The sequence below is a fragment of the Perna viridis genome, chromosome 4 (assembly GCF_037379345.1).
Source record: "Perna viridis isolate PV_CMFRI_1.1 ecotype Kerala chromosome 4, ASM3737934v1, whole genome shotgun sequence".
Lineage (NCBI taxonomy): Eukaryota > Metazoa > Mollusca > Bivalvia > Mytilida > Mytilidae > Perna > Perna viridis.
Genome location: NC_142448.1, coordinates 26,029,615 through 26,056,750, shown reverse-complemented (window position 1 = coordinate 26,056,750; position 27,136 = coordinate 26,029,615). Strand labels below are relative to the sequence as shown.

The 27,136-nt window shown below is 30.4% G+C and overlaps 1 protein-coding gene across 24 annotated transcripts in view; it reads right to left on the bottom strand.

Moving 5' to 3' along the window:
- LOC148619497 (cyclin-dependent kinase-like 4) overlaps positions 1-26,738 on the bottom strand; it is a 32,669-nt gene extending 5,931 nt beyond the window's left edge. For 2 of the 24 annotated variants that reach the window (XM_088579454.1, XM_088579448.1), the window contains exons 1-12: positions 25,960-26,539; positions 22,933-23,119; positions 16,475-16,669; positions 14,742-14,920; positions 13,652-13,764; positions 12,195-12,334; positions 10,248-10,463; positions 8,873-9,282; positions 7,772-7,813; positions 4,068-4,091; positions 834-1,027; positions 400-497 (exon numbers count right to left, since the gene is read on the bottom strand). In XM_088579454.1, the coding sequence (XP_088435580.1) occupies positions 400-497; positions 834-1,027; positions 4,068-4,091; positions 7,772-7,813; positions 8,873-9,282; positions 10,248-10,463; positions 12,195-12,334; positions 13,652-13,764; positions 14,742-14,920; positions 16,475-16,669; positions 22,933-23,100 (1,779 nt within the window). In that variant the 5' untranslated portion in view covers positions 23,101-23,119; positions 25,960-26,539. The other 22 variants (XM_088579457.1, XM_088579451.1, XM_088579458.1 and 19 more) reach the window with 20 other exon arrangements.
- Positions 26,739-27,136: the final 398 nt, after the last annotated feature.

Sequence of the window (27,136 nt, the reverse complement as noted above, 5' to 3'; positions counted from 1 at the left end):
ACATTCTTCTATTTACATCTGATAATGTGGAGTGTGCAATACTTTCCATGTACAGATAACTTCTGTAATTTCAGTACTGATTTGAATGGTTATAGATCATGTCATAATGTGCAGGTAATGGATTTTTCATTGGATAATCATCACTAAGAATAAAAATTACATACTTGACCATCAACTTAAGGCCAAACAAAATAAAATGTCTGTATCCTGTTACCAAGCCTACCCTAAATTCATGTATCATATTTGGCCTACCTTTCAAAAGTATTTTCAGTAAGGCACTGTTAAAATAAAATCTATGCACCCTATCTAAATGAAATGTTTTGTCAAAATGATTATTCAAAACTAGGTAGCAGGAAAGTAGATATTTACTTGCTTTGGCCTAATAGAATAAATACTTACATTTGTAAAAGGGAATGGGTCTATATTTGTAATATGAGGTATTTGTGCAACTGTTGTTCTTTGTGGAGGCTGCTTTTGTTTTGATTTTGAAGGATGAGCTGAAAATGAGAATATCAAATTATCACATTAATTTTGTTTGTTAGCCTTTATATTTTATTTGAAAAAAAAAATGGATGTGTCAGTGCATAAAAAAGCTTAATGTTTGGCAAAACCTGCCATGCTCTAAGCTAAATCATTGCATTTCCCAAATACAAAGAGAAGCATGATCACCAGTGTGTCAGGAAGCAATGCAAATAATTAACATCTTTCCATCACCTTTGAAATTGCACATGTGTGTAAAACTTAACCAATGATCTTAAATGTCTAATGACCAAAAAATGCAAATACATCCTCTTTACCCAAACACTATATAAGACTGGCTACTGATGTTATACCTTCAGCACCTTTAACTTCAGGCAAACTTAGGCCTTCTTTTTCTCTTTTGTCTGGACTCTTTGCTTTGAGTTTTTCATGTAGAAAACTTTTCTCTGACTGGAATGGTTGAGGACTAATCGTTGAACTGTGATGGTTTGACAAGTTTTTCTTAGGTATATGTGGAGGTGTCTTCTTAACCATTTTATCAGTTACCCTGCAAACAAAAGTAATTAATAAAGAACATATTTTATTCAGTGTACAAATTTATGAAATATAAGTCCTGAAATAATCTTTTTTTTTTTTTAAAATAACTGCAATATGACAACATCAGGATAAGAAATCTGCATGCAAGTTTAAATGGTAAATAATTAAATTGGAAACACGAGAAACAAAACTCAAATCTAGTATAAAAGACACTTTACAAAATCAAGCCATGCAATTTAATTCATAATTAAAAGAATATGAAATATAATATATATATATACACACACACACACACACACACACACACACACACACACACACACACACACACACACACACATTTTCAATCAAATCTCAAACCAAGCAAGTATCTAGCAATTTTAACAAAACTTCCAAATATTAAAGCATTTTAACAAAATAAAAGAATGTTTGTTTTGGAATGCTTCACAAATTCAAAATTTGTGCAAGTAACTGTAAAATATATAGACATAAAACCACCAATACCAGCAAACAGCTGAGGGGTGAACTCTCACCAAAGCCAATTTGTAGTGGGAAACTTGAAAGATTAAGGGATAAGGTTCCAAAATGGAACTTTACTATGCATAAGGTATGACAGTTTAATGTAGGAGAACATTGAATTCTGAATATTGATTAAGCTCTCTAATTCTAGAAAGATGTGAAAAAAAACAACAAAAACCATTAAAGCTTTTGAAAACTATTAAATAATTGGATATGGTCTGATTTCTACCCATTGTGTTTTAATACATGTTTTGAAATAAAAGTTCAATTTAATCATAAAAATAGGAATTTTCTTTGCAGTATTCCAAATTTTAAAAATTAATCTTGTTCTTAAAATGAAATTCTGTTTTACTTAAAAATATTAAGAAACAGTCTACATAAAATTAAGACACAACCAATGGTAAAGTGATTCATGGTTCAGAAAAATCCACCTAACAAATGATGCTTTTTCAGTCTATATATACTATACATTTACATAACAATAATCATTTCTGCATTCAGTCCTGCACTTTTTAAAACGTTATGCATTTATCTCTCACTGAAATCAACCAAAGCAAACTAAAACAAGAACAATAACTCTTGCAAAATGCCTATTTCATGTACAATCTATATTATTTTTATCTCAAAAGTGCAACAACCAAATGAAAAAACTCAGACTGGTTATGTGATCAGTAACTGTTTCTGAACAAGAAATAAAACTGAATTCAGTGGGTTTTTGACATTCATGAATCACCTCTTGTCTGATTTTTATAAAGACTGCTAATTAAGTATTAATTAATCAAAATCCTAGTACAAACCTGATTTTATTTACCGGTATATGTAAAAAAATTAATAAAACCAAAACCTTGCTTAACATTTAAGGGGAACTAAGGCCAAAATAGAAGGCTGACAGTCCCTTTTCCTTTACACTGAATAGTTTATCCAAACATCAAATTGATTTGTATTATGTAAGTATGATAGAGAAATCAATTCCCAAAGATATTTAAATTAATTCACAAAATGGTTATAATAGAATATCAGGGGTTACCGAGACCATTAAATAATCCATAGAGGTTGACTCAAATTTAAAGCTTTCATTTAATATCACTTATTGTTCAGCAAAATGCAATTAGTTCCAAGATAAAATACACATCTTATGCAAACAAAACAGTAAATACAGGTTTGTAAGGTCCATAAATGGTATAATGAAGTGTTTTGTAAGCTGAATAGAGGCAGACATTTCCTAAACTAATTTGAATTATGTAATACCTAGGATTATATTACATGCTCTTGGCTGCAAAATATATGTGGCATTATATATGCATTGAAAATATGTTCTTTACACTGCACAATACAATTTTTGAGAAAAACAACAAGGTAAAGTGGGTATAAAATTAAATGTAAAATAAGAAAAGACTGAATATGCTGACAATAAAACATAAAACAGGATATACTTGTAACAGCTTCTTTGCACCTTCTGACAGCACTTCAAAAGTCATGTATATGCTGGAGATAAGAGTCTTATAATCCTTCTGTTAAAAATCAGGTACTGAAAACTTATGTCCAAGCATCAATAGTGCCAGTGATTTAATCTTGGGAAAGTTATTATTAGGAAGTCCTTGTATTTAGAGTCCTCTTTAAAAAGGTTTCATTGTTGAATGAACATATCTTTACATAATGTTGTCATTTGTATTCATTTTAGCACAACCAAACATACATGTATAATAAGCTTCGGAAATGAATTTCTGAAAAAAAGGTAATGGAATTTTGAAATTTCAAAAAAATTATTTATGTTTCTCCACTTAAACAAAATTAAATCAAATTGATACCAAATACTACACTCTATCAATCACCTGTATGTTGCCAATCTGTTATGTAATATGCATGTTTGTTAGTAATTAATCAAATACAGTGCCACAAAATAAAATAAAATCCCATTTCAGCTGACAAGTTAGATAAAAACTCAAAGTCCAAATCTCCCTTTGGGTATAAATCAGTAAATAATAAATTGGAAACAAAACCTCAGTATTTGTTTGATTTTATATCAAGCATTACGCCAAAAGGCCCCACAACCTTAGAAAAAAGAAAACCAAGTACATTTCAACTTTCTTGAAACAGCCGATACCATTATACCTTGCATTTCTTCTTAAATCAGTTATCCAACTAGAATAAGAAATAGTCACATAAAATACCTTGTTCCAACAAACCTTGAAAGTCATAATACATATTGATACAGTGCTTTCAAAAGTAAGGTGGCAGGCAGCAATGTTCACTTGTTACATCAAAAAGTTTGCATTGACGTACATTTGTGTATGGAGAGGCAACCACCTAATTTGGGAGTGACTACCCAGCTAATCCTTGAACTTTTGAAAACCCTGTACACAAACAGATACATATGTTAAAGTATTGAAATAAAAGTAATTGATATCCTTGTTGCAAAAACAAGTAAAATCTAGTGCATGCAAACAGTACAGTGCTTCAACCAATCCTTTATTCCAGTGAAGTTAAAGCAAGCCACAGCTACTGGCTGTGTCACACACTCCAGCACTTACCATGCTTGTGGTGTGCTTCTTTCTCTGTTAATTAGTAAGCTTCATTATAAAATATATTCATGTACAAATCTGATTTCCCACTTTTTTAACTCTTTCTCAATTCAGATATAATTTACAACTTACTGAATCAAACAGGTACAGCATGACCTCTTAAAAATTAATTCATTTCAAACTATAACACTGTCAAATCCACTACAAACAAAACATGTAATGACTATGGTTCAGACCTCAGGATAAAGATAACTCAACATAATGCTTCATGGAGAATGCCCACAGCAGATGAATCTTGAACAGATAGTGCAACCCAAGCTTGATACAACTCTTAATTGTGATTGTGATTAAATGTACATGTATAACACAAGATAGTATTTTGACCAGAATAGTTGTAATAAGACTTTTATTTGATAATATGATCAGACAAAAAAGTGGTTTTTTTTTATAAATCCCATAGTTTTTGTGTAAGGTATAATACATATAAATCACAAGCCTATATAAAAAGGAAAAAGACAATTCACAATGCCATGGCAGTTGAATGAAGACTTTTGGTGTTAATATCCAAAAATTGAAAATTCCTTACATTTGTTTGGATTAAATCCAATATTGGCAATAACTCAAAAATGTAAAATCAAAAATACATATATAAAAAGCAAAAGGGAGCTTACAATTATAGACTTACAAAAATGTAAACTATTTAACCAAGTTTCATGAAAACTGCTTTAAGGTTAAGGCACAAATATGGGAAATACCCCAATTTTTTATTAATAAAGTCCCATAACTCAAAAAAAATAAATACATCAGTAATTCATAAAAAATCAAAAGGGCGATCACATCATTGAAAAATCAAATTCACCCAAGTTTCATGAAAATAGGAACATCCAATATTGAGTTAAAGTTCGAAAACTGAAATTCCCCCTTTTTATGCAAGAAGTCCCATAACTCTTAAATTGTAAAGTCAAAGATTTTTTTAAAAAATTAAAGGGAGCTTTCAATAGTATAAATAAACAATTCACCACAATTTCAATAGAATTGCTGTAGGGGTTATTGAGTTGTATTCTGAAAACAGAAAATCCACCCATTTTTATACAAATAAAGTCCCATAACTCAAAAACAAAAAATCTGATATTAACAAAAATCAAAAAGGAACTCATATTAATCAAAAGAAACCAATTCAATAAACATTCACAAAAATGGCAGAAGCATTTTTCAGTTATTGCTCAATGGGTGAACAACAGACAGACAGACACTAGTATACCAAAATATAATCCCACCCCTTAAGAAGGGTATATAAATAGAAAGACATCTTAGACTTGCCCACTTTTTTTCATTATGGTGGGTATGTCCTTGATGAGAAATTGTTAGGAATAAAAAGTACGACCAAGCATGCACATGACCTTACACATGATTAATGTATGGCTTGCAAACAGAGTTGTAAAAACAGACAGTGCAAGCAATCTGATCTATATATATCTCAAAATATGGCCTTTCCCTTTAAGTATATATATGTAATCTTTGTACAAAAAATCATTCCATAGATCTGATAATGCTTCCTCAACATACTGCCAAATGAACAGACAGATGAAGTGACAATTTGCATTCAAGACATTTCTGATACTATCTTTGCCCAGTTAGTGTTGAGGGGAAAAATAAATGGACACCATTGAATGAATAATTTTTTAAGAACTACAGAATTGAACTCAAAACTGAGACTTGTCAAATTTTCAACTTACATGTATATTAGCTAATATTAACTAAACAACAATATTGAATAACTAAACTGGGCAGTACAACGTAATAGGACAATTAACTAATTCATTTTCCAATTCCAGTAATGGCAAAGTCAACAAAAGATGGGCAAGCCTTTATCAATTACCAATAATGAGTGATTCAAATAATTTGAAACAATCAATGCAAATCAACTGAAATCTTAGAATCTTGAATACACCATTATTGGAGGTTACAGTTGTAACTCATGGTGTTCAATTCTCAGTCAATAACTAAAGTTTGGAAAAAAGGACAGAAGCAGCAAATTAGTCAAAATTTCACAGCAATAAAACAAACTCCATTAATGGTCACTCAATAAAGCCATATCATGGCAGATGACAAAAGTATAAAAAAAGGTCAAGGTTGGGTTCAGAACAAGAGTATAAGGTTATGATCCATTAAACTACTTTAAATAATCTACATAACAGATAGTATGTATGGTAACATGCACTAACTGACTAAGTTCTTAAAGACTGGGTTCTAGAGCTATAGGGTACTGTAATATTCAATAATCAGTATGAATGATTTTTTATTAGAAGCAGAAACTCTAGTGTTAAATATCCTTCACCCACGACAGATCTCTGCTCTTCTTACCTGACTGGAGAAGGACCAAAAAACATTGGTGAGTTGGCAATGGGACTGGTCATTTGTATTGATGCTACACTAGGTGACATTGTAGGTGTGAAGGGTGACATAGGGTAAGGACTGGAAAAATACCAATCTTATAGTAAAAAATATCTTGAGTTGACAAGTTTCTTTACACTGCTATTATAATAAATAAACTTTATAAACAGATAACAACATGAGGCATTACAAGTTCAACGTAAGTCAAACATACATGGTGATCTTTTAACAAATTAATGATGTTGTTCATCTTATATCACTATAAAAACCACTCGTTATTTTTAAAGATAACATCATTATCCATGCACTGTTAGATACTGATGGATGCTAATACAAATAACATGCATATGTTTTAAAGGCAAGATATTATTTCAAATCATTAAGTCTGCAATTGCCAGCTTTCCAACTGCTTTTTAATGTACATATATCGACATAAATAAAAATTTTAAAAAATACTCAGAAAATAGTATAATGAAAGAATATAAATGTAATGTAATAACTAGAAGTTCCTAGCAGCCTGAACTGCTCACCTTGATACTATCTTAATGCTTGATGATTTGATTTCCACATTAAATACTACATATTTCAATGAAAACTTCAATATGTTTAGCAGTTGAGAAACCATATGCTTACAAGATACTATAACCATAATGGCATAGATTTTTTTAACTGATAGTTGATATTTTAAAAGCAGATATAAAGTCAATGACAGAGGAGTTGAACACTTAAAAATTTCCAAGCAGTACCAAAAGTTTTTAAATTGAACAAACCCTTCAATATATCAAACCTGCAAAGTTTTTGCTTATTTGGTCAAGTCCCCTTACCAAAAAAGAGTTCCTGTATGACCGATTTCTATCCAGGCAACAAAATGCTATGATAAACATTGACAGAGGAAGAGATGGGCAGACAGGTAAAAAACATTATGCACCTTAACTCTGAAAAAAGTACATTATGTATAGTATAATGAGAATAGGTATGGTGTATGTGTCAAAGAGACAAGCACCCAACCAGGATGAAAATGTCAGCCTGTGTGATATGTTAAACTCTTTCTCTTCAATGTAACAGGACTGAGGAAATCGAAAAATGAAAAATGTCTGTCATTATCAAAATAATACCATACTAAGTGGATCTGTCTAATGTATTTAAAAAAAAGCAATCATTTGCATGAGTACATGCACTAATTTAGCAGGTGAATAATTAAAATAAAGGAGGAAAAGGCAAAGCATTTCAATCTGATACGGCATTGATAAGATAGAAGTAAAAAAGTTATTATAAAAATTATCTATGCTATATTAGGGTTATAATCTGTGATACAATACCTTATAAAGTTAATGCACTGGGGTTTAATGACTAGAACAGATCTGCAAAAAGGGTTCAAAGTTTGTATGGCAGGAAATTTCTACAATGCTAGATAATATGGCTTAGGACACGCTACATCTACGTAAATTATATACATTGTATAGACTCTTATGCAGTCTCATAAACTTACAAAAATATTTGATCTACCTTCTTTTCATGTATTTAAATACATTACCAGTTTTTGCATGATTATGAATTCAGGCATCTTAGCAAAATCTCAAGGCTATACCCTAAAAAGGTTATTTAATTGATATGTGAATATTTCATGAAGCTTTGATCTAATTCTACAACTGTTTTACATGCAACAGACCTAAAGTTTTATCTAAGTTTTACAGATCTTATTATCTACTAGCTCTATTTGATTTCTACATGATCAAATACCCCGAAATGACAAAGGAATATTCCTCACATTATCCAAGAAACTGTAAAGAAAATAAATATAAGCTGACCTATCACAACAACCAAATTAGCAAAAAAATCTAGATGCTCAAGTACATACTATTCAACTATGAAAACATGAATAAAATAGAATAAAAATATTTTTAAAAAAATGCCGAAGACAAAAGTAAAGTTAATCATAAGCTTTTAATGTAGCTAAATATAAAGTACAGAAAAAGTCAAAATTAATTTGAATATTTTTTTTAGATTATATAAACCTCAAATAATATTCATCTGACAAAAAGGGACACTTGGAAACTTGATAGAAGATAGGAAAATTGGTATTTAATGAGAAATATTATGAAAACCTTAATTCATTGGCAATAAAATACAGGAAGGGGGTATGTAAGTTGGAATGAAAGTAATATCTCTAGACATGGACAACCGTAGACAATGTTCAGAAAGATACAATTTATGCTTAAAATTTATCTGACACACTATTTGGTCAGTATAAAGTTATCTTTTCCTTTCCAACAGACAGTAAACCAGGAAAGCAGTATCATGGCATATAATAGGCACTTTTCTTTTAGCTTTAAATTTTTAAGCTTTAAATAAAAATTTTAAAAAAAAACAAAGCAGAGAAATAATGATGTGCAAACAATTACCACTAAAGTAATACTAACCTGGTAATAGAAGGCATGGACTGTGGATTATTGGTTGTAGAGATATGTACAGTTTGACCAGAATTGTTTATTGGAGGTATAGAAGGTGTTACTCCTTCACCATTTTCTTTTAACTCTTTCTCATTTTCTTTATCACTTTTCCTATCAATTTTATCATTTTTTTCTTTTGAATTGTCTTTAGTATTTTTCTCCTTATTTTGAACATTATTGCTTGTCTTTGAGTCTTTGAGCATTGTTTTCTCCTTTTCTCTCAAGTCTTTGTTACTTTTTTCTTTGTCTTTCTGGCTATCTGTTGAAGGTGATTTTGTCTTATCTTTAGAGGGTGTTGGGTTAGGAGTTGATGTTGTGTTAGGTTGAGAAGCTTTCTTCACTAATTTATCTGAGTCCTTCTTGTTGTCTTTCTTGTTATCCTGAAACATATTCACAACAAGTTAGTGTAAGAAATACAGGACAATAAAGACAAATACAAAACTGAAAAAAGTTCCATGTTAGGTGTGTACCTCTATTGATTTCCAAAGCAAAGGATGTCTGAAAAATTTGTTACTTTTTGCAAGAAAAACTTTAAAGCCTGTCGTGATCCCCATAAGTATGAGAAACCATATTCTCTGTTGATAAAATCTGTCTAAAACAGATTCAGTTCAATATATTTCTGGTGAATAAAATTTCTTAATTGTTTATTTTCACTTCCATTTAAAGTTTTTGAGACTTTCTAATAAAAATATAGTTTTCATCGTTAAAAGCTACAACTTCAGACACCAATGCCAAAAATTGTAAATATAAATATACATATCTGAGGATGTTCTAAACTTCCATGGTAACTTCAACCAAAGTCTTAGGATTTTATGATTAACAACAGTTATGGTTAGCAAAAAGTCAACTATGGAGGATACACTGTTCTTTTCATTGAATGACCATTACCTGATGTCCTTAGGTAGTTAACTGGACAAATGAGACAAAGATTTAAACTTTCTATAATTCCATAGGTCTGAGACAACTGAGACAGAGATCTAAACTTTCTATAATTCCATAGGTCTGAGACAACTGAGACAGAGATCTAAACTTTCTATAATTCCATAGGTCTTCAATTTATGTCTAATATAAAGTTATATTCCCTTCTAAATTGTTCAATTAGCAACTTAAGAATTTTATCAGGTAATGGTCATTCAATCAACTCTATCTCCTGAAGTCAACTGTTTTACTCACTATAAGAATTTTCTCAGAATTAAGTAATTTTCAAAGTTTTATGGTGAAAGACCACTAAACTCAAAGAGATTTCTTTCATAATTTTTTAAGATCCTTCATTAACTTTCTACATTGAATGTTAAGCTTTCATTTGTGGCCAACACTGTTAGAAAATATGATATTTCTAATAAACCTTTGTATCGTTGGTTTTCTTTTTCCTCTTTTTTGAATCGTCATCTTCCTTTTCACTGGATGAACTTTTGATGAGAGGGTTACTCTGTGTTTCACGGTGGACTTTCTGTTTCAGATCATGCTGAATTCTTGTAGAAAAACCATCTTTTTGGAAAAATTCATGTTTCACCAACTGGGTGCATGTTGGTCGATCATCTGGATCTAATTTTAAACATTGCTGTAAAGATAAATAGGAAAAAGAATAAATTTCAAACCACCCTCTTAAATAGAAAAGAATGACAGTGGTTCATACAAAGTCTAATGTGATAAAATATTGTTAACAACCAATACTAGCCTATGTGTACCTGTATGTATCATTCTAAAATGATAGTACATATATATATATATATATATATCATTGATTTTGTGGTATCAATTAATATGTAAAGTACCAATTGCTTTTCTTGGTTAGTGAATGTTACATATTTTGTTTTTGTTTTGATGAAATATATCACAAAAGATATTCACATGTTCACTGAAATTTAAAAATTTTACCAAACCATTAGGAATAAAATTAAGTCCTTTCACAGTCAGCACAATTAAAAATATATATATATAATACTAGTACACACAACTGATTTGACCTAAATTCATATGCCTCAAGCATTTTGTTAAAATTTCTTTAATCATCAAGAAAATAAAAGCATGGTTACTGCAATGACTGACCACTGAACATTAGCATCACAATGTATTCCTGACTAATCAAAAGGGGGGGATAAATACAACCAAATGACCAAAGTGATTTTATCAGCGGTCTCAATATTGGCTTAAAATGCACAGTACTTACTGCCAATAGCATGAAATGAAATTTTTAACACAGTCATTGTCACTGTTAAAAATACTTGAAAATAAAGTAATCTGTGTGATATGAAATAAACATCAACTGTATGAGAAGTATAAATTAACTGCTTGTAAGTATTTATCTACTATTTAAGATGTGAATATGAAGTACAAGTCAAATTCCATTGTAGTACTATCAGTTAAAACCAAATTAATTAAAAACAATATCAAAGGATAAAGGAGATTAGATTGTATTCAATATTAATGATACCTGCTGAGAAATTCCTTTCTTACTTAACAAAAAAATATTTCAAGTTACACAATTTGAAATTTCTGCACTGTTTACTTAGCTACATAAACATTTTGCTGTGTCAAAGAACATACTGCTTATATGAGTTTGTAGAAGTAGTAGCATTAGATTGAATGCCACTTAGAAGCAATCAATTGAAAATACTCAAGATTTATACATTAAGAATTTATTTATTCAACTGTATATAACGAACAATGTTGATCGACATAAGTGGTGAAATGAAGGCATCAGAGGTCAATTTCACAAAAAGTTGTGATTGTTAAATTGATCGGAAATTTTGACAGAACAATAAGGGACCATATTGTGATGTAAAAACTGAAAATAGACCACATTTAAGACTTCTTGTGAAACTGATAACAGGCAGGCCAGGTTAAAAATACATGACATGGTAGCTTTCAAGAGTGACAGGTCAAGGACTTTTGGAATTCAAAATGGTCCTCTTGATGAAAATGAAAGGTCCTCGCTTAAGTGTCATTATAGGTTAAAGTCCTGGTCTAGCATTGAGGGCTCTTGACCTATTATATAAAAACTTAAATGAATATATAAAATAATGCATTTGTGTTTTCCATGCTAAAGTAGGCAATGTGTTAAGAATAGTTAAATCATTTACAGCATGTATAACTTACTAATTAAAATCTGATAACTGGCAAAAGAACAACATGGAACACAAGCTTTGTGACACACAGATGGACAGATTGTACAAAAATATAACATATTCCCTGGAAAAGGACTTGGAATGACATAATTATTTGTGAAAATCATTTACAAAGAGAGCATTAAAAATACTCTATATATCATTACCAAAGCTTCCTGAATTACCTTCATTAAATCTAAAGCATTGGATGAGATTCTGTTAAATTTTTTCTCTAATGGCACTGTTTCTCTGACTTCCGGCAGTCTCATACCAACAAATAATGGATTTCTCAAGAAAACTTCCTTATGGCGCTGTGTTAAGTTTCCTACAAAATACAATATATACACTTGTACCATTATTCAAATCTCTTTATGAAAGACAATGCCTTTACATTTGTATAACATTGAAAATCTAAAATTTCTTAAAAAAGTATATTTAATTATCAAAAGCTTTTAGTGTAACATATCAAAATAATGTTTTGTATGATATTGATATAATCACGTTTAAACTAAACAAACAGTAAAAAAGTTCCTTTAAAGACAAAATCAATCAAAAAAATTTTTGCTGTTGGATTGACCCTCATCAAAGTTATTCAGTCATTGAATTTCAGAACTAATCAATTTAATAAACTTAAGAAATTTCAAGATTTAATGTTGCCAAATATTACTATGTCAATAAGTGGCTCAGTCAGATACATTTTATACACTTGAACTCAAGAAATATACTGATCAAGGAGTAGATCTTGCCGGCAAGTAATCCTCGCCAACCAACTTTTTGCCCTCTTCTGTGAAACAAGTACATGCCCAAAATTTAGGACAAAACGTCAAACAGATTGCTGATATTTTTTTTCAACTATCATTCAATGATCTGCGTTGAGGAATAAAATTTTGGTGAGCAAATTGGCGAGAATTGCTTGTGTCTTGAAAATGGCGAGATCTACTCTCTGACCAGTAGATGTATGCAAACTAAAACTCCTGAATTTGTCACAAGCAATGCGCATCAGGCAACTTCAGATCAAATCACATAAAAGTCAATTCAAATTAAGTTAATATCTTGGTTTTCAGGCCATTTTTCAATAAAGCAAAAGAAGGCTTTTCTTTTCACATTTTCAAAACAGTAATTGGCTACTTTTTACATTGTTTATAGCCAAAAGGATAGAAAGGGCTTATTTGTTTTTATTCTATTAATATGGCAATAAAAACTAGTAATGAGAACAAGGGAGGGCTATCAAACCAAGAATATTTTTTAATTTGCTATTCTGAACTTATTGTCATAGAAACTAAAATAAATGTATCCAGTACATATGGCTTCATCTGTGTAACACTAAAGCACTGTTTTCCTAAGTACATATAAACTTATGTACAGGTAACAGGTATGTTTAACATTTGCATGTTATACACCAATAAACAAGGTAAAGTAATTACATGTTCTGTTTTCTGGTAAACAACGAGATTAGACTTGCATGGGTTTTAAGGTCAGAAAACATGACCAAATCAATTAGACCTCTGGTTTTGAAAAGATTCACCAATATAAGCTTCCCTGGAAATTCTAAGACAATACAATCTGTCATATTTCTAATAGTTCCAGATGTGACTGATTAATAATTGACAACAAACAGATTAAGAAGAAATAAATAATTTACCAAAGCATTTAACAATGTGGTAAAGCTGATCAATATCAGAGTCTCCAGGAAATAATGGCTCACCAGTTAACATCTCTGAAATCAGACAGCCTATTGCCCAAATATCTACAGCTCTGAAATATAAAAACATTCAAAATCAGCATCTTAAATACCATACAGAATAGCGTTTACATATATACCAATATAATAATAGCTTTGATGTTAGACAGTGTATAGCCAATACAACATCTGTAAAACATGTACACTAAATTTAGAAATTATAGCATGCATTTTTTATTGCTATTTGTCATTTAAATTGAAAATGCATTTTTTTTTGTGATTTAGAGAAAAATCATGAATTGTTCAGTCATGCAATTTTTTATAGCATTTTAACTCAATTATATTTTTCACAATAATGAAAACATTGCAATAATATCTGAACATTCTGAACCTTAATTAAGCCATGTTACATCAGTGAAACATGACAACATTACAAAGCACTGTTTATACTTCTAGCAGGGTTATACTGTACTAACATAAAATTCATTTCACATTTGTTTTAAGATGGGAGATTATGTTTTCACATGAAAGTATAACCAAAACTTAATTTTCATATCAGTGGTGGTGGTGGATCAAGGGGGAGGGTTCAGGGGGTTGGCACCCTTCCTTTTTATAGGAAAATTTGTCATTTTCACATGGAAAAATTGACAAAAAATGGCAAATAGTTGTCCTAGCACCCCTATTTCTGAGGAACCCTGGCTGGCTCCTTTATTTCAAAGAGTCTAGATCCAACCCTGATATCTGTATACTAAGTCATGATAGTAACATTATTCGGTAAGTAGTGATGTCTACTGAATGCCTTGTATATGCATGGCTCTTAGCCTTAATCAGATAACCCAGGTTCTAAAAAATAGACCATTTTATAATTAGCTGGCACATCCAAGGCAAAGCTTAAAAATGATTTAATTTCTTTGTCATATTTAGATATGTTTTAATGTCTGAAGAATATGTTCCAAAAAGATCTAATATGAGAGATAATACTATATGTGTTTTAGATAGACTATAGATAGATAAAACCCATTCCAATATTACTGAAGCTTATCAGACTTACTTTCCATATTTTGTATCTCCTACTAATAATTCTGGTGCTCTATACCATCGTGTGGCTACATAGTCAGTATATGATTCTCCAGGTTGGGCAAGAGTTCGTGCAAAACCAAAATCACATAATTTTACTACTCCAGATTTACTGACTAAAATATTTTCTGGCTTCACATCTCGATGAATAATCTGCAAATATAAATTCATGAGAAAATAAGATATCATTATAATGGTTATTATATTACAGACAGTACTTAAAGATTTTCTAACTTTTCTTAGTGTAATTAACTTTGGTAATTTACATGTAAAGAAGTGTATTGCTTTTCACTCTCAGATTTTGGCATGCCAAAACAACACAGTTTCTTTCTCTCGCAAGCTTGAAACAATAAGGTCAAGAACTGTAAGAAAACAAAATATAGTACACAGCATACCAGTACAGTGGCTTCAGGTTTAGATTGCACTTTGAAAACATTAATAGTCTATAAAAGACATGTCCTGGTAAGTGTTTTCAAAAATAGCTGATGGGATAGAATAAAAAAAGGCCAAAAATTTTTTCTATGTGTAACTCAAATTTTCTACCTATCATAAAAAAAATGCTCATGTTTAAAACATGCATAGAGTGTAAAACATAACCAAAATAGCATGCATCTGACTTTATACTTTATCCTATCAACTTAAAAACGCTTCAGACTTTGCCAAATTTGTTATGTTAATTTGACAAATGAACATTGCCAACCATTTAAATCTAAAGAAGATAACACCTACATGCTAAGAGATCCTGTAGATAAGTTTAAAGTAAAATATTTTTATATTTGCTGTACTCTAAACAATAATTATTATAAATCTACCATTAAACACAAGCAGACTTTAAGTTAATCAATCATGAACTATAGCAGTACACTGAGCTACTGGTAGACATGTTATGACAATTAATGAAGAAACATGTAAGAATATCACTTTTGAATTACTTGTCAAAGTTAAATGGACATTACAAAATATGCCATTTTTCACTGTTGGTGTTTGAATGTATAGTATTTGAATTTTACTTTGACCATGTAACAATTATAACAAACTGAAAACCTGTCTAAACTAAAACCATCAAAGTGTGAACACCTAATGTTATGTATTTTTTTTTTTTGAAAAGCAATCACTGCATGATAAATGTAACTATAATACCCAAGACAGGTCAAAGGTTACGATTATGAAGGGTTTAAGCTTGGTTTATAGGAATTTAACAATATGAGGACTTTGCACAAAATTTACAAGTAATTCTATCATGCACAGTTTTGACTTTAGTTCCATGAAACCTTTACTGAGTATTGTGGTCCAGTTAAACTTGAATGTCCTAATTTAATAAGGTTGTCCTGTGATATAAAATTATAAGCTGGTTTATCTTATTATCATACTCATTTCAAAATGTAGAGTCTATCATTTTGATGCAATACTCTTAAGAAATGTTTGTTTATGTTTCATTTGATGTCTTTTATTTTCATTAGGTTTGCTAGTCCAATGCTGGACATTTGGTCGAGATCCTTGAAAATGCCAATTCTGTGCCAACTTGAACTATACCAGGAGTTTCACATGTAGACTAGGGTAGAAAATTAGTATTTTTTTCACATTACCACATAGACTGATTTGCCAATTTTTATTGATAGTTCAGAACCATTTCATTACACCCGGTAACTGGTTTTAATTGTATAAATTTAAAATATAAGTTTTATTATGATTGAAAAAATTACTTACGTTATGTGTATGACAAAATTCTATTCCTTTCAGAACTTGCCACAATATTCTACGGACAGTATTTTCATCTAATCCATTTGGACATTTTTCTAATTCATCTAACACAGTATGATCAACAAATTCAAAAACTAAATAAAGTCTTTTCTTTCTACGGAACACTTCTATAAGGTTGACTAGGTGATCATGACGAAGTTGCTGAAAAAGAAAATAAGTCAATCTATAAATTAATGTTTCTTAAAAATGCTGGAAAATACAATTAAGAAATATGTGAACCATCAAGTGATACCCTTACTTTCAAACACCATTTAAGAAAAAATAAACAAAGTCCTCAGTAAACAGGAAATTGTTCTAAATTTATTCTGAAAATGGATCTCACCAAAGGTCATACCTACAGGAAGAATGAGCTAAAATTATAAGCTGCTTTGATGAGTTGTTGCTGGGAAAACTGTATCAGAAAAAATTGTTACAGACGGAAACACAGCGGGGTTAAAAAAAACCTGTAAGCTAATGCCCACTTATAAAAGTTTTGCATCTCAACATTAGTATACAGTCAAAATACAAATAGAATCTTCAAATAGGAAGTTTAAGCCAGCCATACCAAAAATGAAATCGCACAATATAGTGCACCAAAGTTTGTGTGGCTTTGACAAGTAGTTGCCATGAAAACTGTTAGACAAAATGAAGATTGACAATGATAGAACGGCATGCCTGCTTATTTTTGAGCATGAGTATAATAAACAGTGTCTAAGATTTGCCAAAATAGTAAACTGTGTAAATATGTCCTTATAAAGCTACAGTGCAATTTAATTCATGGCTGCAACTGTCTTGTAATTTTGTATCTTGAACACTTACTGTTGAAAATTTATAAGTACAGAACATTTTAAATGGGTTTGAATTCATTCTCTTTTCTATAATCTCAATAGTACAAAAAATGCAAAAATAAACTGCTGTGATTCTGCTTTTTGTAATGTTAATATTCACTAAATGAAAATTTGACAGATAATAATATCAACTTCTGCCCAAGGAATAACTGGAGAGACAGATGTTAAAATAAAAAAATGTATACACTTTATAACTGATGTAAATGATAAGGTTTTATGTGCATAGAAGTGGTGAACTTTGACAACCAAAGCTTTGATATTAATTTGTACCCGTACTTATATTGGAGCTACTGTGAAAGTATTTTTATTCATGGATACCAATTTTCGTGGATTCTTGATTCCGTGGTTTTTAGGTTTTCAGTATACACATCAATAGAAATCTTCTTTTCATTGGTAACCAAACTTCATTGTTTGGCCTACCCATGAAAACTGGTACCCCACAAATAATAGTACTTTCACAGTATATTCACATTACTACTGGACTCCCATGTTTTAGTAATTAGTCTTTTGTAGCTGTCTGTGTTTGTGATATTCTGATAATGGAAAGAACTTCATAGCACCAATATATTAAAATTTACCATTTTTCTAACAATTTGACAGCCAATCTTAACTACTGGTAAGACACTACCAAACAAGTCATTTGTTGTGGAGGTAAATGAGAATATGTACTGTGAAAGTACTATTGTTTGTGGATACCAATTTTAGGGGTTTTCGTGGGTAGGTCAAACCATGAAATTTGGTTTCCAATGAATAGTAGATTCTTATTGATGTGTATTCTGAAAACTTCAAAATCACAAATTCAAGAATCCACCAACTTGTGTTTCTTCTCTGATCCATGAAAATTGGTATCCATAAATTAAAGTACTTTCACAGCACTTGTTAAGATGGTAGGTATAGATGGGCCCCTATCTTGTGTACCATTCCAACAGTTACATCATCATCTATTTAAAGTTTATGTAAAACTAAATTTGATTTTATGAGGTTTGAAAACGCATGTAAAAGTATAAACTGTCTGCTCACTAAACTTCAGACTAAAATTTGAATTATTTTTACAAATCCACAATATTCAATTCAGTCTGCAGTCTCTTTTATAGAAAAAAATTACCAAGACTTAAGGAAGGCCAAAGGTTGCTATAAACATTACAAAACACCTGTCAACATGAGAATTTCAAGGGAATTCTTTCAAATTGTCAAGTTGTTTGTTTATATTTCAAAGACTCAGATGATTCTATTAAGATAATTTTACATTTCTGTAAATTATTATGACTACCAATGTTCTATATAGCTACCTTACTAATCATAATACAATAATGACAGTAAAAAAATCATTCAGTTATGATATGGTGAATGGAACATTGAATTATCTAGCAACTGACATGAATGCAATTTATGTACCGTACTACTAAGAAGCACTTGATAATATTTAAAGCAAAAATCTATTTGATAAGAGACTAGGATACATATATATATATATATGTTTAATGTTGTATGAACACACAAGGCTAACTATAATTCTAAAATATTTACATCTATCAAAAGACGATTATAATTTACCAATATACGATCTTACATGGTAAACTAAAGCACACACAAAGAGATTTGAATTAAATTCTAAGTGTAAACTGTATATGATTATAAGATCATATTTAATCTATAAGGAATCCAATATAGTAACTAACCCTGCCTTTAATACTGTCTTGATTAAAGTTCAGATATTACATTATTAATAAAAAGTTGTCTATGCAATTTAAATGATCTTTTTGAAATATACCAACTGACTTATGAAAAAAATCATTTCAAACAAATTCAATGCCATTATGAATATCATTGTTATTGAGAAAGTTTGAAGGAGTACAGATTACCAATGAATACATAACAGATTATCACCTTCTCTAAATGGATGTTAAAGAAGGAAGTAAATTGTAAAATATGGCAAACTGAATTTTGCTTTTTACTTTTCCCCCAAAAAAATAAAGTCCATTAGGTGAATGGTTATGGTGCCAAGTTTAAAACAAAAAAACAATTAAAAAGCTTAAAAAATAAAAGGTCCCAGTATAGCCTTAAAAGTGGGACTAACACTAAACATGTACTCATGGCTATTTATGTAAGGTACCATTTTTCATGGTTTCATGATCCAGTCATACCATGAATTTGAATTCTCAGTCAAAATGTTACATTTTACCTGAAGACCTCACTAGTCTAATGAAATCCACAAATTTAAGAATCTGTGAAATATGAAATGTTCACAAACCACAAAAAAATGCATACCAAAGAATTAAATTAATTTCACAGTAAATACTGAGAAGGATGTATTCTAAGATTGCCATGTCCTGGCAAGTAATATTTGTAAGGGAAAATGATTCATTATATGACTAGCAAAACACTTGTACTTCTGAAAGGATTTGTTAAGTTGAGAGAGTAGATATTAATTGTAGATCAGTTTCATTTGAAACTTTCCTAAATAAAATTAAATTAGAAAATCCTAGTATACTGGAACATTGTAAATTTTTTGTAAGTCTATTTTTCAACCACAAAAAAAATTGCAAGCTATGCACACAGAAATTAATGCCCAGTCATTTTACCACATAAATGACCACAGGCCACTTTAAAATTAATATACATGAATGACATTAGTACAAACATTTCTCAATATACCAATACTAATGGAAAAAATATATAAACAGAATAAAAGACTTTCAGAAAGGACAAATATTCAAATTCATGTAGTTGTTGAGCAACTGAAACTTGTTTAAAAAAAAAATATATATATGCTTTTTTTTCATTAAAATGAAAATAATTAATCAAACTTGAAAGGGTGTCATTACAATAAAATTCAAAGTTGACACTTTACACCTGGATATTACCACTGTTGATCAGTGACTGGTCACCTCTGATGGAAAAATATTAAGGCATTTAAAAGTAACCATTCTTGGTATAAGGACACTTTAATCCCCTTTCAATCAGAATTATCTCTTACATTATATAACAAATAGAGGGGCTGTACTGTTGGTCCTGATCCTTTCTAAAATAGTTCTATAGTTCCAACTCCCAGGTTGGTTACGTGTTGAATAACAGATTTTACTGTACTAGGTCTTAAAATCAATTTATAACTTCTATAAGAAACTAGATTTCTTAACTCAATGACAAGTCCTAGCTGAGAAAACCCTACAGCACAACTGTTAACCTATGAAGGCTTTAAGGGGGAGATTTCCCTATTTCCAATTTCTCTGCGATAGGAATATGGTCAAACTTTTCAAGACAATAAATAACATAACTGCTTTAACAAATAAAGCTATAACAACAAAACTGACTGACAATTTGAATATTGCTAAATTCCTTTATCAATGTTTTTTTTCTTTCTCAAATGTCAAACTGCCTTCCCTAATTAGCCAAATTATAGGAAAAGGTTAACAATCTTGAAACCTGAATTAGGTTTTACTTAACACCAATGTGGTACTTTTCAAGAATATTGTTTTCTTTGGTTTCTTAAGAATATATTTTCTACCCTCTTTATTTATACCAAAAACTAGAAAGCTCACTTGTTGATACCACCTTATTCCTCTCCATAGAAACCATATAGGAATCCTCATAAGTCACTCAGGTGGAAAAACAAAATATGAGGTGCATAATGACATAATGAGATAATGAATGTGTGAAAGTTTGATCAATTTCCATTCAGCGGTTTGAGAGTTGTAAATTAGAACTGAGGACAGAAGAAAGGACAGTCAGTATGATCACTATATAATAAGGTATGCTTCAATAAAAAAAATACACATTGTCATATTTAATTATGAAAATCCCATGACTGGGCAGACTGGCTTCCATTATAACAATCCTAAAATTTCACACCTCAAAAACAAAACAATTAAGAAGTCTTTGTACAGATGTAACTTGAGTAAACTATCATATTACACTCCTTAGTTCTAAGACCCTATAAATAACAGGTTAAATAAAAACATTAATTAATACTGGTATTTACACTTTAACTTTAAACAAAGCCTTAACTTTACTTAAGTTTTCTTTGTCTAATAAATGGGTGAAATATATTGTACAAGTCAGAATTACATGTACTTGAATGAATTCTAGAATGAACTACTCAATGTATGAAACCTTCACTGGCCAACTCACCAATGGCAAGTTAAAATTGCATTTGACTAAGTGCTGTATATTGAGCATTCACAAAGGTAGTAAGTGATAATTTCCTTACCAGTATTTTTTTTAAATCTCTGCCAATAACACATGGCTTGACATTTCACTGTCCATTTTTAGTTTTTTCATATTCTAAAAGTTACTTTAAGCACCTACCATTTTATATTTAAGTGAGGGTGCCTGGGCTTTTTTTTTAATAGAATTGTTCAAAATTTTAGCAAATCAATATTTGTATTCAGCCATGGACCAAAAAAAATATCATGCAATGTACATGTATATTTTCAAATAAGAATTTTTACTCTGGTTCAATTCTGTAAAAAAATATTTCTATCTCAACATAAAATCTAAGGCCCCATCCCTTCAAGATGAAAATGGTCTGTGCCTTCTGTACACATGTAAAAAAATATTTCTATCTCAACATAAAATCTAAGGCCCCATCCCCTCAAGATGAAAATGGTCTGTGCCTTCTGTACACATGCAAAAATGTCTAACTGAGTTGAACTTGCTTGCAACAAAGAATGTTTCTCTTTTTATTTCTAAATGACCTACTAAGGCCTTTTCTGATTAATTTATGAGGTCATATCGTTCTATAATGATCAATCTGAAGTGTTGCAAGATCAATCGTGTACCAGACAATATCAACTGACTGCATAAACCCTAAGTGGGGTAAAACCATTTTATGTGAGAAACAATAGTTAAATATCTTGTGTAAATATATTCATATTGCTATATGGTAGCCAAATACATACTGTGACATTAAGCGTCGTGAACTATAAGAACCATTTCTGACTTAACTAACAAAACCCGTTGAATGAAAAAAATCTATACACCCATGAAAGAAACAACTCCTGGCTGCTCAATAAATTTTAGTTTATTGATGGAATTAAAAATTTAGATTGTTTTGAATTTAGATTAAAACAAACAAACAATAAAAATGTTAATTGTAGATTGACAATCGGGTACAAGTGTACCGCAGTATTGACTTCCAATAACTATCTACGGTTATGTAGTAAGAGGAGACAGAAACTAAGTTACATGCCTGACAGGCCAAGCCAGAAACATTATAATTCTGTTTGTAAAATCAATTTTAAAGCAGAAGTTATAGGCAAGTATTATCTTAAGAATATTATTTCTATTTCTAAATAATTCTTTAGGGCTTGTAATATTATGTCGAAACATTAACTGTGATGACTACTAGTATTTTAAATAATTATTAGGTCTTACTTAAGAATATAACAAGCACATTTTACCAATGTCCATAAAATCAATGGAGCTCAAGAGTGAGTGATGCTAATTAGTTATGTCCATTTCAATGATCTTTAAAAAATGAATTTGTTGGGAATGCATTGTTTAAGCTACCATTAATTGTCATTTCTAATGAACTTTTTGCATCCCATAGCTACATAGATCCTATATGTATGTCATTACCTTCAACATTCTGACTTCTCTGAGAGCTATTTTCTTCACCATTTTGTCATCTTCACTTTCCAAGAACTTTTTGATGGCCACTAACTGTCCAGTTTCCTTGTGTCGACATTTCAACACCATTCCATAACTACCTTCCCCAACCAATCCCAAGTTTTCGTATTTTTCCATCGCAAATAGAAGTTACAGTCTGAAAGGCAATATGAGGTTTTCAAAATTAAAAGAAAACTTTAGGATTTTTGGTTTTTAGTGTACTTAACCATATGATTATACAAAAGGCACTACAGACCCTGAATTACATTTTATGTACTCATCTTGGAATCATGTGATTTGAATGAATTTTTAAAATAACTGAAGCAATAATGTAGCCCTAACATAGGTAGTTCCTACCTTTAAGTATCTATTCCTAAAATACAGACCTCTTCCAAGAGGAACTGATTTTATACAGGCAAATTAGCTATCATGAAAGTGTTGACACAACAGTGGTTATTTAAGTTTTCACACTTTTATTATAACTTCATGTAAATTTAGAGGTCAACAACACAATTTGTTCACATTTTTTACTACTTCTGTAAGAGGGGTTTAAAACTATGGACCAAAGTGGTCAAGTAGCGATCAAAACTTAGATAACAATATGATAAATCTTTATCAACTACTGTTTGATTTAAAATATATGCTGAAATAAAAAGGACTGATGAACAGTAATTTGACCAAGAGAGATATGACTATATATAATACCACTATATATGTCTTAGTATTTAAACAGTGCTGGCATGGGGCTTAAAATGGCCTAATCTATAGTTTCCTTTAAATGCCTATTGATTGAATTCAGATTTAATGGATTATCTTTGTGTTTATGCATTTCAATGTTTAAACTGACACAGGATAAAATCTAAACCCCTACACATGACTTAATAAATCTCCATTTAAAACAATTATATTCATGAAATGCATCTGTAAGAACTTAGCTAATATTTTCACAGCTCTAATTTACTTGTACATGTAAACTTGCTGTGTTTTTTTCTGTCAATAATAAGGTTCAGGGGGGAGGGTTAGAACTATTCCTTGTTGTATTTTGATCTGTTTTCTGGAATCAGGCATTTTTTAGGAAAAATTATGTCTTTTCGAGAGGCTCCCCTTCAAAAACAGCTCTGAAAAGGACTGAACTTGATTGTTGCAATTTGAGATATAGAACTTTAAAAAAAATGAACTTTTTTCAAATAAAAAAGGAAAGTTACCATTGATTATAAGATGGTAGATTGGGACTGAATGCCAGATGTTTTTTTTTTTTTTTTGTAAAGTGACAGAGCACTTTCCTTAATACATTTAAACAACTTATTAAAAGCACATTTTAAATACACAAACATTATACACAATAAATTAAATCCAATCCATAAAAGATAACTTTTACTCAATAGACAAAAAAATCATAACTCATGTAAGGCCAATACAAATTCACATCAATACATTCTTATTTCAAGATAACTACTTTTCAAATAACACTTGGAACCTGAGACAAACCTAGTACAGTTACAGGTACATTGAGTATGCTAATAAAATCTCTCCTGCAAAGATTAACATCAATTGGTATAATAAATTATCGGGTAAGAAAATTGATAAATGAACACAGTTAATTTATTACCGCAAGAGTGACAAACAGTTATTACCTAATTGAAAAAAAAATGAACAGTTAAATGTCTAACCTTAATAAGAAAAAAATAATGGACAATTAACGATTGTCAAGAAACCTAATCTATCTTGTGTGCTATCAGTTCAGAAATTTACCAGACACAGACTTCCTTCAACTTGCTGAAAAGTTTTCAGCCATTAAGTCTTCATAATGACTTGAAGATTGCTACGGACCAAACAATTATTTTATGAGTCTCTTCCTTTTAGAGGACAGTGTCTTTGGTCCATACAAAATTTCTTCAGTCGGGATTAAGCGACCAACAGTACTTATTTCAGAAAGTCTTTGGCATACAACGAAGATTGAAATGTGAAATAAAAAATATCAAAAAACATTTCTATACATGGCTTCTTTCCTTTTTTAGGTACCAAAAGAGATATGCTCTCATCGCACTACTTGAAGTTAAACTGATCATTTCATGTTTATAAAACTTGAAACTCCTATTGGTGAAGTTTAAGAAAACTATACATGTATCAAAATATAACATAACAGGCCTATGTCAAATTATTATATTCAGAGAGTGAGTTGGTAAAATGCATAAAATACACAATGCCTTATCACAGTTACAGCACAAAATAAGAAACTTAAGCCTTCAGCTTGATAGGGATAAGCTTTGTACATGTATTCTCATTCAAGTTTATATGTTTATACATGTACGTGTACATAGGACAGAAAGGGGGTTAGGAAGGCAATTGACCATCTTGATACTGAAATTTCCAAATTACTAAAAAGCTTTGCTTATTGCATCAATTTTTTTTCTTTCTAATTTTAACAAACACTTCTATGTACTTGCTTAAGGCTGGTGTAGTATATTTAAGAACCTGATCATCAAACCAATTCTTCTTATTTTTGCTACTGGCTCATAACAATGTCTATATGACGATTTACTGAAATGATATTTCAGGGTTGTGGTTTTAAAGTTCATTTTGAGGACTGAACATATGTATACATACATGTAAGTTATTAGAAATTAATTTACACGCAATAAGCCACAAGCTCTTGCATCTTACTAATTTACAAAGAAGCAACATGATACTATTATTGGTAGTACAACAGAATCACACAAATGAAAAGCTTAAATTCAAAACATAGATGAATCATGAGACAAGCTACCAGACTACCACAAAAATATACATTTATGTACTAGTATAGAATTTTTCATTTCAAACTAACTTGTGAAGTTCATATTTATGTACATGTACAATGTGTTGCACAAGTTATAGCTTTTTTTCAGAAATGAAAACTTATCATTTTGGTTATAGCTTCTTTCCTCAATTCAAATATGATCTTCACAATATTCATCATTCATTCCTGGTGCTGCCAGATCCTAAAACTCTTCTTACCTAATATCTATTGCTGTTGACCAAATCCTAAATATCTTCCCAAATTTAAATGTGTTTCACATACTTCCAGTTGCTTGAACATTCAACAAATTCTGTCAGGTTTTCTGTATCTACAGTTAGTGACCAACAATATGGTTATGTTATTATCAATAATGAAACTTTAAATGGTGGATTCAAAAACACATAAAACTTAGTTCACCCAAAAATGATTTGTCGTCTGCTATCACACAAATTTTCCATATTCACGATTAACTTAACAAAACATTTCGGTTATCCGTGGTTGTTTCTTGACGACTCTCTAGTAAAATGTTAATCCGTTTAATCGCTCATAAATAAAAACTGATGTCAATATCTCCGTTATTCGGACTCAGTAATTTGTAAACAACAACAAAAAACACGTGAAAATTTCAAAAGTGAAAATAAACTTTGCAACAACTTTTAACAATCCAACAACGAAATATTCACTACTATACATGAAACTGAGTGCCTCTCCAAACGGTCATTCATGTGCCTTTCTTTCGATAATTAAATAATCCAGTTCTAACACGATTAAGCCCAGCCAAATCTAATTATAAACCATTCATACCTGAAGCCAGAACGCAAGTATCCAGTGACAACAAAAATTATCCACTTCCGGTTCTAATGAATCAACTTTTTTTAAGTGTAAGAGCTTGGATGATGGGCAATTTGTTTACTTTGATTGTTTCCGATACTTTTATCTTGTCAGAAATTACTAAATGCTGATTAAATGAGTCTAATTAAAAAATATTGTTGGACAAAATAACAAAACTTTTGCGCGTGCGCATGGTATTTTAGGCGTACTGTAAAGTGTGGATTCTTTATGCTATAACTATTTTAGTATAGGTTAACCTAAGAATCATGCAAGATGAGTCGAAATTTTTTGTCCACTTTACAAAGAACTGAAAATTTTCTTTAAAATGGCGAAGTACCAATAACAGTTGTTATTCAAGGTTTGAGGATAATATTTAACTCGAAAGAGATATCAAAAATCTGATTGAAAAAAAGTTTAATTTTTTGGGTGTTGCCCAATTTTGACTCCCAATAATTTGAAAACAATCCAAAACACATAAAATCTTCTGATATATTTGTTTACCAGAATTAAATAAGGAACACAACAACAAACAAACATTCTACATGGGTTTTAATAAAACACCTT